A 20,806-nucleotide genomic window follows, 5' to 3' on the forward strand; every position below is an offset into this window, starting at 1 on the left:
TGCTTCCTTGTGCCTCCGAGTCATTTTATTTTCTCTCTTTGGGAGCCAACAAATACTGTGCGAATTACAAGTTGACATTATTATTGTTGTCTTGTCACAAATCTAATAACCATCTTAGCAGTAATTTTCCAGAATGCAGCTCATTTGCAATTTACAATTAAGCTGTACTTATATGTTACAGTGACAGTTCACGTTTTACTGGAGAAACTCATAATCTAACAGAGGGATCTCTGCCGATACAGTTTCCAAGAGAAGATCCAAAACAAAGAAGAAAGCTTCCCAAAGAACATTTTGTGAGCAATGGTTGGATTACACCCCCCAGTGATTCAGCCGTTAAACCCTTCACAATAGGTGTTGGGGCAGTATTCTGATCCACCTACATATTCATGTTTGCCTATGGCAGATTGGGTGACGTATGCACTACATTGCATCAGCCATGTGTCTACTGCTGGATGAATGCCTCCCCACACCATCACAATTAGTTCTGCTATGGCACAGTCTATCTCTCACTCTTGCACACGAACTGATCCCATTGACTCGACTAAATATTTATTTTAATGTCGCTAAATAATAAAGCATTGGTTGTATACCGTTGGTGCAAGTTTAATTGCAAACAATGGTGCAAGTTTCATTGCACAGGATGCTATAGTTTATCTCAACTGTGACACGTGTCGATAATTTGCTCACAACGCTCTACTCTCATCTGTCTCTCTGTTCTGCAAGACGGAGATTCATAATTCTACGGCTGACGTCCACGGTGTTTCGAAAGGCATGTCAAAATAGAAAATGGGGGTTTGCGCCGCCAATGATCTTTTACACGAGGCAATACAATATAAAATAGAATTCATTCTCATTTCCTTTTGATCTCTTTGGGCGCACCTGTCGAGGGGAAGTTAAAAGAGCCGTGGTGAATTACAGCATTTTATCTCTTGGCTTGAGGCTTTCATACAATCTGTTCCTACTCCAACCAAATTAGAATAACAAGACACACAAATGCATTTGAATTGTTCCACTTCTGTGCTACGCATACTTTAGTAGGTCAAGCCATATGGCATGTGCACAAAACGGAGCTCCATTCTCTGAACTCATTTCTATACTGCTGCTGAATTGGGATGCATATTCTTTGTTATGTTAGCAGTAACAGTTCGTAGAGTACATGCAACCTTCGGTGTACATCCATCACATTTGCAGCCACTGCTAACACTCCGCAGTTTCAGCTTTCAGGTGTGCTGTCAAGAGTTCTAATGCAGCTCAAATGTCAGGGCATCTGAGCCAAACTGGCATCACAAGTCGGCGTTCATCAACATTGAACAACAACACACTGTGTGTGCTTTATATAATAGTTATACCTATCCCGGATGAAAGCCTTAATCCATTATTAATTTGGCTAGGGAAATGGAAGAGCAATGTAATGTTTTCAATACATTGTCCGTGTTCTGTTGTGCAATGCACAAATATTTGGCATTGTAGGGTAAATGCGAATTCATCACGACTGCTACACACTTTGATCCTTGCACAACCCAACACTGTGGAAGGGTTTTCTATGTACGATGCGAAAGAAGTGCAATGTATGCACAATAAGAACAATCGCCTATCTGCCAATATAATTCTCATAAACAGCTTTTTCTACAATAAAAAATTGTGAATATTGCGTTGAAATAATGACTCATTACGGCAGCGAACCATGAGAGCGTGGTATCAAGAGCGCAGAAAACGAACAAATGGAAATCTAATTCAGCATTTACCTGGGAACGCCTTGGTCTGAATACAATTTGCAGACGTCCGCTTTAAGCCTTTGTTGAAAGGCAGCTGCCTGCAGTGCGCTGGCACACACACGTGACCGTTTCATAATACAAATCCTTCGCATCTGCCACCCGGGATTTGATCGGCTTAAGGCACCCTAAGCTTCTTGTGTGTTGATTTCAGGCATTACACCGATCAAGTGTCAGCTGCTGAACGTGCAATCAGATGTGCAGAGTGTGTGTGTAATACTAGTTTTGACAAAGCTCTGTTCATTATTTATGCAGATGAAAGTAATTATGAGAATTCAGTAAATATAGTATTGTGTAGATCCAATCAGTGAAGTCCTGCGCTCAGACCACTATGGATAATTTCCAAGAGTGAAATTTGTAAAGCTTTAAAAAGTGTGCTTATAAAATAAATGTAAGATGTACAAGAAATACTATATTAAAACGTCGCGTTATACATCTGATTTACAATAGGCATTTGCAATAGACACTTGTGCTCCAGCTTTTTTTTAAATACATGTAAAGTTTGGCTTGCGTGGACAAAAATATCAAGACGTTGGCTACGGGCTCAGAGCCACAGGGCTTTTTAATTTATAAGAGGAATGCCTCGTCAGTTGTTTTTTATGGTTTACCTGCAATCAACTTGTGGCACGGTCTGCTTGTTTGTCTTGGACTTATTTTCTGAAGAAGCTCTCCCCCTCCCTAATACGAAACCAGATTTTCCCACGTGCTATGCCCAAAGTAATTTTGAATGTCACTACTCGGTAATAGGCGTAATGAAAAACACACCACACGTTATTACTCACTGCATGCTTCAGTATTCGAGTAATAACTTATTGTCTTAATGCTTCCCCGAATACTTGCCAAGTAATTCGTTTTGTCCGTTAAAATCCTTATAAATATGGCGCACCAAAAGAAAGCAATATTTATTTTTTAACACAAGAAGTTGGCGTATTTAGGCAGTTTTTTCTGGAGTGGAATAAAATGTTTAAAGGCCACCCACAGTGTTTAGAACAGCAAACAGCCCCATTATGGGCGGCTGCTTTCAACGTACATTTCCTTGATACTCAAAACCACTGCTATAGGTCTCCACTCTGGAACATTCTGCTGCCAATGATGTTAACTTTAATGAGTGGCACTTCTCAAAATTGTTTTTATTGTGAAATATTGCCCATGTGGGCCGACACCGCTCGCACTCATTTTGTATGCTTCTTGGAACTGTGCCAGCAATGTATAGCATTTCAGCAAGGCGAGCTTACTTGTCTGGTTCCTGGTGTGTCAAGCGCACTGCTTGTTTTGAAAGGATTAAAGGGGTCCCTCGGGCCATGTCGGCTGAGAAAATAATGTGACGGGCCTGGGTTTAATACGCAGCACTCTGCAACCACAGCCAATGACAATAGTGCAGGGGACGTGATTAAGCCATTGGCAAGCAGATTGAGGGTTTAAGGCACAAGAAAAAGGCCTAAACCTCAGCCAAGCAGATTTTTTTCCCTCTTATATAAATAAATAAGTGACTGTCGTAATAACAATCATGATCATAGAGGAACCAGGTTGCATTATACATGAAGGGAAATAAATTACCGTGTTTTTCTTTTTGAGCTCTGAAAGAACATTTTGTCATTCTTTCTTATCTGGCAATAAATACGCTCTTTCTCGTGTCGTGTTTACACCAATGTCATATGTTTGTGTTGGAATGATTCCGAAAGCTAAAAAGCAAAATGCAATTTAAAAAAATGTTAAGACATACAAATTTGGTATTTTGCTGTAAAATTGCAATGTATTTCAATATATTTGCAGTATACCCATAAAGCAACTTCAAACAGGAAATGTGAACAATAGGAACAACATTATTATATTTCTAGATTTTCTTTTCATCTTATAACAGTCAGCACTAAGTGTGAGATGCTTTTTGCAGAATAATTTTTTGATTGAATTTTTTGTTAGAGACGAACAAATAATCTGAGATCTACCCTGCGTACTGCACTTAGGCAGCTGCACAAACATACCAAATATATTATTCCTGTTCTCCAGCCAGCCCTGAAAAAACCTAAACCTTAACGTGAAGAGGCAACTTAACATTTCATGCCAATATCGTTTTATAAAATAAATGCAACTGTAGTTTATGACAGGTATAAATTGGAACCAGATTCCATTATAGGAAGTACTAAGTTTAAAAAAAATGAAATTCAGTGGTATTTTTTGCCTTTTAATACTCTATTCAATTATTTTATGCATATAACACCTCCTTTAAAAAAAAACTTATGTGTTTTTCAGTTTCGATTTAAAGCTTTCGTGACTGCAGGGATTAATCTTCTTGGTTCTTTTGGTAAAGTCACGTAGAAGGGAAATAATAAAATAATAAAAATAAAACATAATAAAATACAATTCTCACGACGTTTCGGCCACAACACAAGCAGCTGTCCTCAGGTGAAGAACAGGGCTGTCGGAAAGACAGCGTCTTCACCTGAGGGCTGCTTGCGTTGTGTCCGAAATGTCATGAGAATTGTATTTTATTATGTTTTTATTTTATTATTTCCCTTCTACGTGACTTTACCGAAAGAACAAATTAGATGTTTTTCAGTTGTTAAAGCAGCTTAGCCTCCTTGAAGGTAAAGTATAAAATAGGAAGGCTGATGAGTTCCATTTTCAAAAAGGTAGCGGCGTCCTTTTGGGAAGCCGTTATGTGGGGCTCATGCCCAAGGCAAGAGACGGTAATCCGTCCTCCTCCCCATGTTTCCTACCGGCTAATCCCACCAAATCAAGCCCAAAATCCTGTGGCACTCTGCCTCAACCGCAAAAGATTATGCAGTTTGGAAATTGCTCTTATTATTTGGTCAAAATAAACTCCCACTCAATTAGTTCTGAACAGCTGAAATAGTGGAAAATCTGTGGCGTATAAATTGTATTAGAGGGTCGACTTTGAAAACAACAAAAGTGTTTTAATACCTTCAAATAAACTTATATATTTTTTATTTTTATTTATCAACCTTCTAAAAGTTCTGCCCCATCCACACCCCGCCCACAATGCAACATTATGCATTACAATATTTACTGGTATAATGTAGTACATTCAAAAGGAAATAGTGGCACTTAAAATATGAAGCCTGAATTGTGTGCTGCTTTGACAGTGTGCGGTTGAGCAGATAGGGCAAAGGGCATTCATCCTGGTACTGCAATACAAGGAAGACAATGCCCTCTGCTGGTGAGCTATGGCATAAAACACATTTTAATGCTTACCAAAGAATAAGATTTCCAAATAACATTTTCCAATTACCATTTTTGGCTGTCACGCTGCATGCTAATTTAAAAGTAAATTATTTGCTCATGTATTTTGAAGTATTACATTTTTTATTTTATTTTGTGCCACATAAAACGGTCCCTGTGAAAATCCTTCGGGAATTCAGAACATGTCCAAATACAAATGTTTCATAATAATTTAGTAATTGCAATTAACTTTTCCACAACAAATACCTTGTCTGCTTTTTAGTATCGCGGTCATCTCTGTAAGCCACGGTGGTGAGATGTTAACTACCTCGCCTGGTATAAAGGTAGTGGAGTTCGATTCTGGCCCCAATGCCTGTACAGTATATTTGGAGTTTCCCGTGGTCGTGTTTAGTGTATATAAGCTACTTTGTTGAGCTATCATTCGTGGTCAAGTCACTTCTGAAAAAGAGCTATATAGCTCAGTGGGCATTACCTGGCAAAATAGATATTTAATTATTTCAATTTAACCTGCATTTTTCTTTCTATAGATAACTTGAAATTACAATCGAGCAATCATGAAAATGAGCATTGTGGTCATAATTATACATTTTCTGAATCATCTGCTCAATGAATCATCACCATCATCCTTATGGTATTTCCTTTTGTTGTTACCACAATCCTTCCTATACCATATGCTGTGTTGTCATCACTTCATCTTATTTTTGGGTCATTCTCTCATTTGTGATCCTTCTGTTGGCTAGCAGTCGATCACTGCTGTTGTCAACTATCATCACTTACAGAGACAGGTCATGACCTAGCTTTTCTTTGTCTTGTAGAGATTCATAGTGGGCAGGAAATGATAGCCTTCACGCATCCCACCTGTTAAGTGTCTCATTGCATGCCTAATATCATCACTTTTGCCTTTTTAGATATCGTTTATATATTCGATTTCAAGATATCCATTATTCCGTCAGAAAAAAAAACGGTCCTTTCATGGCAGCAAACCAACTGCTGGTTCTGTGACATTAAACCAGACCTCCTGGAACACCAAGGCCAGCTGCTTCACCCTTCACAAACTATTCTGAGATCCCAGAAACCAATCTGGGATCGCTGCGCGAGACAATTGGATGAAGCAGGGGTCCAACTGATGACCACTGGCAAAGACCGGGGAGCGTTCCACCATTGCTCCGCGTGGCTTTGTTCTGCTGAGAAACTTGTAGTGGTTCTATCAACCGCTTAAAAACAGCAACCGGTCGTTGCTCATGCCTCTTTCTCAAGTGGGACATTAAGAGGTGATGACCCACAATGCAGTGACCCAGCCAGCCGAAACAAACAATGAATTGATCGGCATCGTGAACAACTTTGTTCTACGTTCTTCTCTCTGGTGGACTGGAAAGTATCATATTCTTAGGTTTTTTCGGTAAAGTCACGTAGGTAAAAAATGAAAATTTATATTTTACTTTTATTCATTTAAAATTTTTACCTACTTGACTTTACCGAAAAAACCTAAGAATATGAATCCTTGCAGTCACGAAAGCTTCAAATCTGGAAAGTATCAGTCTACTCCCGAAGCTATCACATGGCTCACTAACTTAAATATGGAAATGTGTAATTTGAACCGACTGTCCATATGCTGGATAGGCATGTAATCCCTTAAAAGACAAAGCAAATAGAAATGTATTCTGATTGTTACAAACTACGTAATTGGATACACTGTGTTATTTAATACAGCGCTGTGAGTCTTTATTGCCATGCTATTGTTGATACTCGATACACTAACAATGCAAGAATAACAGGCAATAACAGGTGATAATTTGTATTGAAAAATGCTGCTAGTAGTGTAAATGAATTATGGTATAATCATGTTGCATGTAGCTATATTAATGTGCATTTTATAATGGTCAACACATCACAATAACATTACAAAATGAACGTAATAATTTTAGTATGGCTTCTAACAGCAGATGACATTTGTATTTTAAATGCCAAGCATTTCATATATAAAAAAAAAACTTTATATCAAATAAATTCAAGAAATACAATATCTAAAATAAGCCACAACTGTTGTTTTTTTATACAAAATATTTGGTAGAAGTTCATTTAGTAAATGACTTCAATATCTGCTGTAAGCCGACACTTGTACTGCGTTGCTATGCAATGGTTGCTGATCACGAGGAGTCAGACTTGTGGATTCGGTGCATCTTGAGAATCTGCCGTAGTGCCTCTTGTACCTCCACATCCATCTGTCCCTGGCAGATGGGAAGAGTAATTTAACGCGCGTTAGGGATACAGTATGTGAAACACAGGATGTAAAAATTTAGATTGAAAACTAATTTCTTTAGAACTGCTTTTTGTGTTTAGTTTGTTGTGTGATTAGCACAGTTGGCAACGTACGGTGCAAAAGAAGTTCAACATACAGACATTGTCCACTGTATATTCATTATTATTACGCTTACGGCAAGTCCTCGCTTAACATGTATTAACGCAACGTTTTCACTATAACGTGTTTCTTCTATCAGAGAACACTTTTCGCACAGGAATGCACACCGTTATGATTCGGCTTTATAGTGCTTGGCGATGAATGACTTTCTTGAGCTGCACAGCTCATCAGTATAATACGGTATGCCATGGGATGACTTGAGGGTGATTTTATAGTGCAAATGTGATTCAGTAACCGTGATACCTCACTTTATACGGTTTTCACTTTTCAGGAATGCATCTACCCACTTTAAATGAGGGATTACTGTATTTACCCAAGAAAACCTCACTGAATCTCAACTGTTTTTCAGGAGGGTCCTGCCAAGTCTTGCTAATGCCAATTGATTAATTTGCTGTTAAATTTACAGCATTGGATTATTTGGCCAATACTAGTAATATTTTGGTATTTTAGCAACGAGAGTAACCAGGAGAACCTGGAGGAAGCCCATGCAGAATGGTAGAACATACAAACTCAATACAGAATGATGACCGAATTGGGAATCAAAACCAGGCCCTTCTTGCTGTGATGTCCGAGTGTAACCACTGCACCGCCCTGCCACCAAAATAATTCCACTGGTATATATATTTTAATATGATATAATTTTACTGCATGTTTGTATTTCTTGTACATTAAAATGCTCACCTGCACAGCGCTGAGTAAGTGCATCCGGTAGACAGACACGACATCCTTGTGGTGCCTCTCTGCCGCCTGACAACAAAAATACATTCATGCAAAACTTGAATGATAAAAATACCAGCAAATTATTTCGTATTGTCATCTACAGAAAAGGTACACTCTAAAAATGCACAAATATACACGTTACTCATTTAAGTTTCGTCAAGAAAAAAACCCCACCAATGCATTCGAATAATGTGCCAATTTAACGTGGGTTTTCTGCTAAGTACGCAACATTGCTGAACAAAAAATTCAAATGATCACATTGGCCTTGCTTACAGGTGTCAATGTAATTCAGGTGGCCAACCTTAGCGTCTATTGTGTCATACAGAACCTCGGAGCAGAGGGAGCTGGGTGATTGAAGAATAAAGTCAGAGGATGCAACAATAGCCTTTTGGCATTGTCAAATTGATTGACCTTTTACTTCATCAAGCTTGTACCAGACATAATTTGACTGAGCTCCAAAGCAACAAAGAGCGAAGGTTTTACCAATTTCATGACAAATTATATTAGCACTGTAGGTGGCCAGCTAATAGTAATGAGCACAAAGTGACTAATGGCTGGGCATAAATTACTCTTAAAGCCCTTGAGATCAATGCAAGCATTACACCAATGTACTGTAACCACAAAGGCACACACAAATAAATGGTTGTAAAAATTATGCATCTTTTCCAAAAATATTTATTCTTACAACTTTGCTGTTGATGTAATTTTTTGTCCTTGTTTTATCCTTTAAATAAAGTATATTTTACATTTTGGCCAGATTTATTTCAACAGTGATATTGGCATCATGTCATGATAGATATAGAACTTCTTCTGAATCTCTCTATGTGAAATGTTTATCCAGATATTAGGGCCACAATTTCTTTACCTTTCTTGTACTTTTCCCCACTCTCGTGTTTTTTCATTGTTTGCTGTTGTAACGTTCTTACCCGCCCCTACTGAACATCTGTTAAAAATAGCTTCGTAGCTCATCGGATTCCTCCAGTATAAATACATATTCTGATTCTGATCTACTCATTACACTTGAGAACTGGCTTTAATCATCGCTGGCTGGATCCCGGATGTGCACCCAGGAACCTGAGATCTCAACGGTGTTGGCACAGTAAACTCACCCCTAATTCACCCAGGCCACCTCTAGTATTTATTTTATTAAGCTATTATGCCAAAAGCTCTCACCGCCAGCTGCTGTTGGGTCAGCTTGAGCTGCTGTTGTAGGCTCTCTGCCTGCTGGCCTGCTCGCTTGCTCCCACTTGATGTGTATGCCAGCTTGGAGAGACTGTTGAGAGCCAGCCTCAGTTTACCAACCTCTTTCTGAAGGTCTTCAATCTGCAAGGTCATAGAATTATGCGTGAAATGTAAATCGCAGATCTACCGGATATATAAAGAACAAACATGCTCGACATGTACCCTGATAAATAATTCACTGGTCAACAAAAAAAACATTCTTTTCTGACCTGGACTTTTGCAGCTGTTCTAGACTAATTTCAGGGTGTTGATTCCAAATCTGATCTCAGATTTGCTCTATTATATAATTTTTTATGCTATCGGCATACCCCATTTTCATTGATTTTACCCGAAATTAACTGTCACTTATGATTGCAAGTTGTTGTGAGTCAGTGACTGCTTTCGTGTTAAAATATGGTGCTGTATTTTTAGGATAGTGTTTATAATATCATTTTATGTAGATATCCACATTTATTTAATATTTTTCTTCTGCAGTTTTTATTGAAAACCTGATGTGATAGACAAAAACTGATGCCAGTATTGGAATCAGTACCCCAGAATTACCTTAAAACCGTTGGAGTACTTTATGCCAGAAAAAGTGTGCTGACCAGTGTAATCTACAGCTCAAGGTAATTCATATATACATTTTTGTTTATGTAGCACAATGTGATTTTGAAAAAAAATCTCTTCATCATGACAAGCCATGATAAATCCAAAGCTATATGAAAACATCCCCAAGTTCCATGCCCTCCCTCACAGTTCCATGATGTAAAAGTACACCCAGCACCTGCACCACAGGCAATCTCATAAGTGCATTTTCGAAGCACTTAATAACTTTGGAACAGTTGTAGTACTGTAATTGCACATGTTTAAAATCCAACACCACTTTCGAGGCATGGGTTGGTGGATAATGTAGATTTGTGAGAATCTGAAACCTTCTGGGATAGGATGCGGCCAGGAGAAAGTGAATTCCTGAATCAATCTGTGCAAAATTACATCATACCACCTCATATGTATGGTGGGTTTTCTTTGGCTACTCAGGTTTCACCCATTGATAGAATTGGCCAAGCATCCCAACGCAGCACCCTAAATAAGAAGAGCCTTGAGACTCAGCAAGGCTATCTTGGTTAAATAAAAGGCATGATCATCATTATTATTGACTTTTTATGGACGATCAATCCTCTGTGATCCCTATTTGTGTTGACCATGCTGCAAAGATATTATAGTTCTGGCTTGGTCAGTAGATGGCAGCATTTCATTTCAAAATGTTAACGTTGCAGTGTATGAAGAAAAAGAGTTGCACATGTAATAACGCATGAAGAAAATTTCGATTTAAAGCTTTCGTGACTGCAGGGATTCATCTTCTTGGTTCTTTCGGTAAAGTCACGTAGAAGGGAAATAATAAAATAATAAAACATCATAAAATACAATTCTCACGACGTTTCGGCCACAACGCAAGCAGCCGTCCTTAGGTGAACAGGTGAAGAACAGGCTGTCTTTCCGACAGACCTGTTTTTCACCTGAGGACGGCTGCTTGCGTTGTACCCGAAACGTCGTGAGAATTGTATTTTATTGTTTTATTTTTATTATTTTATTATTTCCCTTCTACGTGACTTTACCGAAAGAACCAAGAAAACGCATGAAGAAGTTACATCATCCACACAGTTAAGTAAAGTAAATGACCTTGGGCAAGACGCACCTCACAAGATGGGATGGTGGTGAAGAATAATGACAGAGAGGCAGGCAAGGTAAGGGGCATATCAAAGAATAGGGCCAGAGGGAAGATGGAATGGTGGAATCACAGTTTGTGTGTGGGTGCCAAATGGATTATGTCACAGGACCATGAGAGTGGTGGCGGTAGTTTGGGAAGTCCTTTATTCAGCAATGGACTGACCATGGCTGATGATGGTGATGTCTTGGTTTAGTAGATGGCAGTATTTATTTAAAAATGCTAATGTTGCAGGAGATAAAATGGCAGATGAAAAAGCTACACATGTAGTACGTGCACTGTCAGAAAAATACTTGTTCACTGCTTCATCAGTAAATATTAATAATAGGGATAACAATGACCTCATTAGAATGCAACCCAGGTTCAGCTCTTTGAATGGGCTTCAACGATAAGAGTGGATGATGACCAACATATACACACACTGCCACCTTACACTGTACTTTGTAGTGTGCCAATTTAAGAATAAAACTTACACTAGAAATAACCTTTAAAAATACATGCATTTCGAATAATATGACATTTGCACAGACCATTCAAGCAGTTGATGCAACACAGATTAAAACCAATCAATTGTGTGACAAGTAAAGAATTAGCTGAAGTGCAAACATGTGATTTAAACTAACCATTGTCTCTTTACTTTGCAACACGCGCTGATGTTCATGTTTGGTTTTATTGAGCTCCTGAGTAGTCTTCTGCGCCTCGCTGTGATGCTGCAGAAGCCTTGTTTTTTCCTTCTCAAGGGAAAGGACTTGTGCCTGCAGGCCTTTCTTTTCCTGCTGTGCCTTTAGATGGGAGCACTTTATCTGGCTCAGCTCAATATTCACTTTGCTGTGTTCATCAGCAAGAATTGTCAGTTTCTTAGTCAGGGTCTTCAACTCCACATCAAAAGAAGCCTTCATATTACAATATTCCACGGAAGAGACCATTTCAATTTCATTCCTACCCTTGGTCATGCAATGAACATCTCCAACCTCAGAGGAATAGGACGATAGTTTATCTGTCTTTGTGCCTGGAACACACATTTCATTTGTTTCAATTGCTACATCCGTGCTGTGGCAATCAACTCCCTTGGCCATGTCCTCACTTAGCAAATCACCACCTTTGTGCCCTTTTGTTCCTCCATTAATCTTCCTGTTAGGTGATTTTTCTTCTGGACATAATTGAAGCTGTGATGCCCTTGAATCTTGTCTTTTCACAGTATGAATGTCAGAGATGTGTTCTGTGTTTACTTTAGCTACTGCCTCTGCAAACTTTGTTTCATGTGACAACAAGTTTATGTTTTTATCAACTGGTGCATCCTCTTTCGGAACCAAACTTTCTGCACGATTTAGAAATCCTGGAAAGTTTGTTATTGAGTTATCTTCTTTGTTTTGCTCTCCAGTTTCAAAGAGACATTCTTGATTTGTACTATCGGCCACATGGACAGGATTACTCAAGCCCGACCCATTTGTTCTTTGTCCTTTGATGCTGTTTCCAAATGTAATGTTTTCTGAAGTTTCATCGACAGATTGGCAGGCAATTCCATGCATATTAGATGGGTAAGGCAATTGGCAAGTAGAAAAAGAACTCTGAATATTGGCCTCTGAAATGTCAAATGTGTCAGGGGACTCTTGATCCATATCAGATCTGTTTTTTTGAACTCCAACAGTCATAATCTATGACGGAGAAAAGGGAAAATATGCATTAGGGTACATGTAGATACATACATATATTGGTAGCAGCACTAAGATAAAATACTAATGTCTCTTTCATTTACACAATAAACAAGACCACTGTTTTCGGTAGCGAACACTGATTTTTTTACCTTGCCTTCTTCTGTTTCAATATTGTGCTGAGTTTTTAAATCACTTTCCTGAACTGCTTTGTAGTTTGAATCACAAGTCATAGTTTCTTGTTCCATTTCGTGCCCTGAGGAGATCACAAAATGTAAATTTTGTTACAAAATGTACAATTTTGCCAAGCACAGGGAGAGTTTTTGTACATCCCTTTTTTCAAATAAAAAAAAACACCAACGGTAAATCTTCCAGAAAAAAAGTTAGCTTTCACTTGATCACACCCCATTGGGCTGAGTTGAATGATTGTCTCACACAAGGTGCGGTTGAAAAAAGTACAGCTGGACATGCAATGATACAGCATGACTCACAGGAAAGAGACAGATCACCTGTCAAGCCGTGTTCTCCCCACTCAGTTGACTCAACAGGTGACCCATGTGGAGTCCATTTAGCCTGAAACAGAGACCCATCAATGTGCATGCTGCACCATGAATCAAATTAACGTCGAGTATTAACACAGATATAGTGTCTTTAATATGCTCCTGAAAGAATCTCGGGTCACCGCATTACGAAGAGAAATGTGCCACTTAATTAGTTCGTCTTACTCCAATACAATCATTAAATCTCAGTCAAAGTATATTCAAGTACTACGGATAGAAGGACAGTCTATTTAATGAACAAAAATGCATTTTAAAAAAGAAAAGAAAATTAATTCAGCTGTAAAAAAAAATCAGCGATTATGTTCACTGAAATTGCATGAATCGTCAGCAAAGCTTCTTACATGATTCATTGTGTGTAAACTAGAAAAATATTACCACAAACAATATATGTGGTATGCAATTTATATCATGCTAGGTAATTACATTTATTAAAAAAGATATATCGATAATATCTCAGAAGCAAGGAAAATGCATGCATAATTAACTTAATAGGAAAGTGAAGATAAAAACATTCATATGGTCAATTAATGGCACACTGCACACATTTATTGAAATAAATACAATACCAATCACTGCACCATCAGTGAAGAGACCTCCTCAATAAGTTGCCACACCACGACTAATTGGAATTATTTTATACTTTGTGTCTTACCCTTTAATGACTTTACTAGGTGGGAGATGGTAGCCTTCTCATGGCCAACCTGTTACGTGTTTTCACGTGACCTTAAACACAACTAATGCCGCCATCTACGCCGAATGAACTTAATTCATTCAAACACAAATAGGATCAGTAGAGATCAATGCCAAAAAGGCCGCTCTAAAGGCCAGAGACTAATCGGACGAGGTCTGTGAGTGTCCCAACTTACCCAGCTATAATGAATGACTCTCAACACCTAAATGTGACCTGCTGGCAATAAACCTAATGGAGAACAACAATGACGTTGTCGCCTTACAGGGGACGCATGTTGACGACAGCACGTGGATGGTGAGTGATAAAAAATAAATGGGTACATCCTTATTGCTGCAACCTACCACGTCACCTCAATACCTTCATGAGGCAAGGCCTAAATAACTATGTTCTCAAGTCTACGATCACAAGTGACAACACATCAACAATAACCATCGCAGTTGGTCACGTGATTGTCATCAATGTATATAAGCCCTCAAACAAAGAATTTCCATCACCACCGCAGCTATAGACGTGGGTGACTTCAATAGCCATCACACACAATGGGGCTACTCAGGATATTATGAAGCCGGAGAGAAACTTGAGGAAGGGTCGTCGGCATGAGACAAATTCCTTATATGACCATAAACAGCCAGGTGTATGTTACTCTCCTGGCTCCCTGTTTTTGCGAAAATTCCATCACCCAATATCCACAGAGACATGCAAACTGCAAAGAAGTGTACATGCTTTCTTGCCAACGACAACTGCTCCATCACCCAAGACCTCAAAAAGGTACCTCACTGCCAACTCAAGTCCCCATCCCCCTTCAGGATTCATGCTGTTACCATCCTACAATCTTAACCAGATCCGGAAGAATGCCGAGGAACAGAGTGGAGCTACAAGGACATCCAGAAAAACCACCTCGGTCGAAACACAAAGAACACACCTCCTGGCTTTGGCATTCTTCAAAGACACTGGTGAAACCATCAACTGCATCAGAAAATCAACCGGCCAATGAACACACATCCTTCATAACGGAAATTGAAATAGAAGTCACAATGTGACTATGGCCGTGCAACCAAAACTATGGACCATACAGTAAACCACCGTAGTCTGCGCTCCTTTAATGAAGGAATAGCAAAACTACACAGAGTCTCTCCTGAAGAATTATCGTGGCTAGCAGCTTCTGAACATATTGCTATGAACAAGAAGAGAATAGAATTGTTCTACTTCGTAAAACATCCTGATCATTTAGTTGCAGGTCTAAATAACAGCAGACACAGGGTATTCATAATCAACGATTTTTGGGTTTAGATCGCGTTTATTTATAAATGTGTCGTAACCCTCCACCACCCGACACGGCCAATCAGTAAAAAATGTGTCACGTTGACAAAGACAAATAGTTCACTGCTTTAGCCCACCGGTGTGTTGAAGCAACAACATTCACAATTTGAGTACGACGTTTCGCTGGTAATTACAACCAGCATCATCGGGCAATTCGCCAGAATGGTGAGGCTCTCCTGTGTCTCCCGTTCTTATATAGAGCAGCAGCAGGATGACGTCATCAATAACTCATTAACTCATCAGGTGCAAAGATTCAAGGGGGGAGTGATTGTAATTATATACTAGATTAGTAATCAGGCTATTGTTACGATGCGAGTTGTAGATTAGTAATCATTTGGAATGTGTTTTATTGTGATTATGCTACATTAGTAATCTGTTAGTGGTTGTTTCCCTTATAAGTAATTGTAATGTATCTTATTTAATAATACGCTTACAGGCCGCACTAAGCCTGTAGCTGTCTGAGCGATTAAAGTTATTTCTGTTTCTCTCAATTTCAATCGATTCTCTAATTAGTCTTTGCCAGTAGTAACTAGTTTTACACAGCACTTCCACGTTGTCAAAATCAATTGAGTGTCCCTGTTGGCATGCATGTTCTGCTACTGCCGACAGTTGTGTTTGTGATAGTTTAATATTTCTCTGGTGTTCTTTAAGTCTTACACTAACGTTACGCCCTGTCTGTCCAATATAGCATCTGCCACATACACAATTAATCCGATATACACCTTCTGTTGATAATTTAGGTAATTCGTCTTTAGTGCACGTTACTAGTTGTTGAATTTTGTGTACTGTACCAAATCTTACTGTAATGTTTTGCTTTTGCAAAACACGGGCTAATTTATCAGTTACTCCTGAGATAAATGGTATTTTTATTGTTTTAATAATCTGATCGCTTTCAGCAGTGTTGCTTTGCGATCGTGATTTGGCTTTTAGTGCTCTGTTAATTTGAGCATTATTGTAGCCATTCTGTCTTAGTGCTTCTTTAACATGTTAATCTCTCTCACTAGACTTTCACCATCTGACACTGTTTTAGCCCGATGTATGAGCGTCTTGATAAGAGAGGATTTCTGAGCTGGGTGATGATGCGAATCTGCATTCAGATAGGCATCAGTGTGCGTTGGCTTTCTGTAAACGCTGTGTGTTATTTTACCGTTTGGGCCATGCCCAAGTAAAATATCCAGGAACGGGAGTGTGTTATTCACCTCCATTTCCATGGTGAACTGAATGGCCGGGTTTTGTGCATTGAGATGATTTAGAAAATCGTTAAGTGTATCTTTACCATGTGGCCAGACAACCAAAGTGTCATCCACAGTGTCAGATGGTGAAAGTCTAGTGAGAGAGATTAAACATGTTAAAGAAGCACTAAGACAGAATGGCTACAATAATGCTCAAATTAACAGAGCACTAAAAGCCAAATCACGATCGCAAAGCAACACTGCTGAAAGCGATCAGATTATTAAAACAATAAAAATACCATTTATCTCAGGAGTAACTGATAAATTAGCCCGTGTTTTGCAAAAGCAAAACATTACAGTAAGATTTGGTACAGTACACAAAATTCAACAACTAGTAACGTGCACTAAAGACGAATTACCTAAATTATCAACAGAAGGTGTATATCGGATTAATTGTGTATGTGGCAGATGCTATATTGGACAGACAGGGCGTAACGTTAGTGTAAGACTTAAAGAACACCAGAGAAATATTAAACTATCACAAACACAACTGTCGGCAGTAGCAGAACATGCATGCCAACAGGGACACTCAATTGATTTTGACAACGTGGAAGTGCTGTGTAAAACTAGTTACTACTGGCAAAGACTAATTAGAGAATCGATTGAAATTGAGAGAAACAGAAATAACTTTAATCGCTCAGACAGCTACAGGCTTAGTGCGGCCTGGAAGCGTATTATTAAATAAGATACATTACAATTACTTATAAGGGAAACAACCACTAACAGATTACTAATGTAGCATAATCACAATAAAACACATTCCAAATGATTACTAATCTACAACTCGCATCGTAACAATAGCCTGATTACTAATCTAGTATATAATTACAATCACTCCCCCCTTGAATCTTTGCACCTGATGAGTTAATGAGTTATTGATGACGTCATCCTGCTGCTGCTCTATATAAGAACGGGAGACACAGGAGAGCCTCACCATTCTGGCGAATTGCCCGATGATGCTGGTTGTAATTACCAGCGAAACGTCGTACTCAAATTGTGAATGTTGTTGCTTCAACACACCGGTGGGCTAAAGCAGTGAACTATTTGTCTTTGTCAACGTGACACATTTTTTACTGATTGGCCGTGTCGGGTGGTGGAGGGTTACGACACATTTATAAATAAACGCGATCTAAACCCAAAAATCGTTGATTATGAATAACATTGGTCGCGAAAGCCTACGTGTTAAACAGACACAGGGTATAGTGACATAAAATTAGGAAAACTGTCAAATGGAAATATTTATAACATACTTACAAAGCAAGTTATAAAGGAATGGGGGAAATTCGTGCTACTAGGCAAGGCGATGCCACTTTATTGACAGGTTGGTGTATTTGACTCATATTGCAATGTACATATTTTGTGTAATTCAAGGAAACACAAATATGAAGGTTCAGAGAACATATATTTGAAAATGATCCTCAACGTATTGTTTGGGTCTTTCGGTAAAGCCACGTAAAGCCACCTGATGATGATTGCTTGCGTTGCGATCGAAGAGTCGCAATACTTTTATTATTTTTTCTATCTACGTGGCTTTACCGAAAGACGCAAAGAATATTAATTCCTGCAGTCACGAAAGCTTTAAGTCAAGATCCTCAACATACATAAAAGTACAAACAGCAAAGGAGTAATCTTAACGTATTTACATAGACCAGAGCCATCAACAGCAACCCAAACCTGGCCACTCTTTTACTCCCACTTAGGGAGGGATGCTGGGATAGAGGCAGTTTACTGGCACATGGTAAAACATGTTGCGCTCACCCACCGACACAAAAAAGATAAGTAAACTGCACGCACCGCTTCATGCCTGCTTTCTTCAAGCAAGCATTCCAGTTCTTGAATTCTCCGTGTCATCGTGAGCTGTTTCGTCTGCATTTTGTCCAACGATTCTGTTAACGCCTCATTTGTCTTTTCAAGTACCTGTAATACAAATGTTATTGCACTCGATTATAAGAAGCATTGTTTTCGTATAGTTGATGGAAATTGCTCTGAAATAAAAGGTATTGCATATACTATTTAGAAGGTTTCTCTATATTACCAGTTGATGATGTCTTTAAAAGAAAAGACACCTAAATGAAATATTAATTTTTTTGTTAAAACCCATGCAATAATATTTTATGAGAGTTGGCAGAGGCTTTTGACCTTATAACCAATAAATGTTAATATCCCCAAAAACATAACAGAGTTGCCATCCACGATGAGAGGTACATTTTCAAAAGGTGGATTTGGAAACCAAAAAAATATTTTATTTTCTACCCACATGCTTCTAACATATGGTCCCGGTGAATTTACAAACAAAATGTGAACCCAAACACGGATATGACTCCCATGACAATGAAATAAAGCAAATCTAAATTCCTATATGTATACAATTGTATATATTTTGTATGCAATGTCTGGCCAATTTCAGTAGCACACATTGATAACAAAATAATATGACCATAAATATAAATATATACATACCTATACATTACATTTTGTATCTGAAATGCCCATGCATATAAAGTAGATTCTATATGAACTGAACATATACTCTAACACTATTATTTTGCAAGAATAGATTTTTTATTCGAATGGAATATGAAAAAGGTGATGTTTCTTGTACTTTTTAAAATGTATAGACAATATATTTAAATAAGTACACCAATCTACATAAAACATGAATGCATGAGTCACCATGATTATAATCTACATACATATTACCACCAAAGTGAATATGTTACAGTTAATGAGCACGTTTTAATTTGATTTCATAAAAAAAGTACATTTCATAGAATGTGGATTGTCTCGGTTCTTTGAATTAAATAATTTTCTGCAATTTATAACGAAGAAGATTAGTTAAGTGTGATTGCGTTGCTTTAGAAGATACACATTTTACGCATGTAATTAGAAACACTGACTACAATTGACAAAAAAAACTCAAACACATTCGTCCATAACATGGCCGTCAAAGAAAAATACGTAAATAGGTGACTTTGTACAACAAAAGCCCTTCTTCAACGGCCGTTTTGGACAATGGCTACAATTAGTCACATGACTAGAAGGACGTCATAATGCCATTTATTGTAATACATTTATACGGAATGTATTTGTACATGATTATTCTCATCCCTAAATGCCTTATTATCAACACAGCTGATATATTTTCTCATTTCCAAGACATGGACACATAGCCGTGAGCTCCTGCTCAAAAGTACAAGAGAAGTAGTGAGTGGAGGAAACGCAAGGCCACATCACGGAGCAGTAATTGAGAAGGGGACACGTATACTAATGATCCGATCCCCATTATCCTCAGTAGCATTATGGTGTGTGTGTGTGCACAGCTAAGCCAGGATTGAAGATAACCAATTCTAAGCTATCTGAACGATGTGACCAAGCCTTTGGAAAAGGATACACATTATCCTTATCAGATGCAACATTTTCACAATGCGCAAAAATTAAATGCAAAAATCTATCCATAGCATTCATACAACGGCATTTCAAGTGTGTAGAAAAAAACCCAACTGTCTACTGTCTATATAGGAATAGCTTTCCAGTGCATTCTAACCTTACCAAAACAAATGACAATAAACATCAAGTCGGTTAAAATTAACATAAAATAAAAATCCACGTAAAATGTAGACATGACATGCACTTGTGTAGCTACAATTGCCACGTAGTCTATAACTAAAAACTGTGATTTCAAGCTTTTGTGACTGCAGTAATTAATTCTCTTTGGGTCTTTCGGTAAAGTCATGTAGATAGAAAAATAATAGATCACGACGTTTCGAACGCCACACAGGCAATACAATACAATGGCCACTTCCACAGCATCAGGGAAACCATCTCTAGCCCTGCCTTCTTACCCTGAGGGGACTCCCATCTCAGGCCTACATAAGACCTTGTTTCAGTAGCTTTCTCTCTCACCTGAAGACGATTGCCTGTGTTGCGATCGAAACGTCGTGATCTATTATTTTCCTATCTACGTGACTTTTCCGAAAGACCCAAAGAGTATGTTTAAAAAGAAAAGTGTTACGACATGCATCATTGTACCAGTATATGCCACTGCTCACCAGAGCCCAAAATGTTTTGTGATGGTAAAGTTGTTCTTGTTGCCATAACAATGCCAATAACTAAGCAGTGCTAACAAAGCCAAAATTCAATTTATGGCATTATTGCAGACAATTGGATGCTAACTGTCCTCCTGGCATGCTACAGGAGCATAATTTCTGCACCGAGGGAAAGCACTAAGAGGTCATGGTGTTTCCTGAGACGAGAAACCACGTTAAATTGTGCACTCCATCACCTGCTTT

General features: G+C 38.4%; 1 protein-coding gene across 5 annotated transcripts in view; it reads right to left on the reverse strand.

Annotated features, from left to right (window-relative positions):
• Positions 1-4,252: 4,252 nt before the first annotated feature.
• Positions 4,253-20,806, reverse strand: part of LOC133343766 (ankycorbin-like) — a 49,313-nt gene continuing 32,759 nt past the window's right edge. For 4 of the 5 annotated variants that reach the window (XM_061553580.1, XM_061553581.1, XM_061553579.1 and 1 more), the window contains exons 11-17: positions 18,312-18,434; positions 13,206-13,287; positions 12,867-12,970; positions 11,686-12,717; positions 9,286-9,435; positions 8,074-8,139; positions 4,253-7,201 (exon numbers count right to left, since the gene is read on the reverse strand). In XM_061553580.1, coding sequence (XP_061409564.1) covers positions 7,121-7,201; positions 8,074-8,139; positions 9,286-9,435; positions 11,686-12,717; positions 12,867-12,970; positions 13,206-13,287; positions 18,312-18,434 — 1,638 coding nt within the window. In that variant the 3' untranslated portion in view covers positions 4,253-7,120. The remainder of the gene's footprint in view (positions 7,202-8,073; positions 8,140-9,285; positions 9,436-11,685; positions 12,718-12,866; positions 12,971-13,205; positions 13,288-18,311; positions 18,435-20,806) is intronic. The other variant, XM_061553584.1, reaches the window with a different exon arrangement.

Source organism: Lethenteron reissneri, chromosome 18, assembly GCF_015708825.2.
Source record: "Lethenteron reissneri isolate LAM-NWPU_2019-01 chromosome 18, ASM1570882v1, whole genome shotgun sequence".
NCBI classification, from domain to species: domain Eukaryota; kingdom Metazoa; phylum Chordata; class Hyperoartia; order Petromyzontiformes; family Petromyzontidae; genus Lethenteron; species Lethenteron reissneri.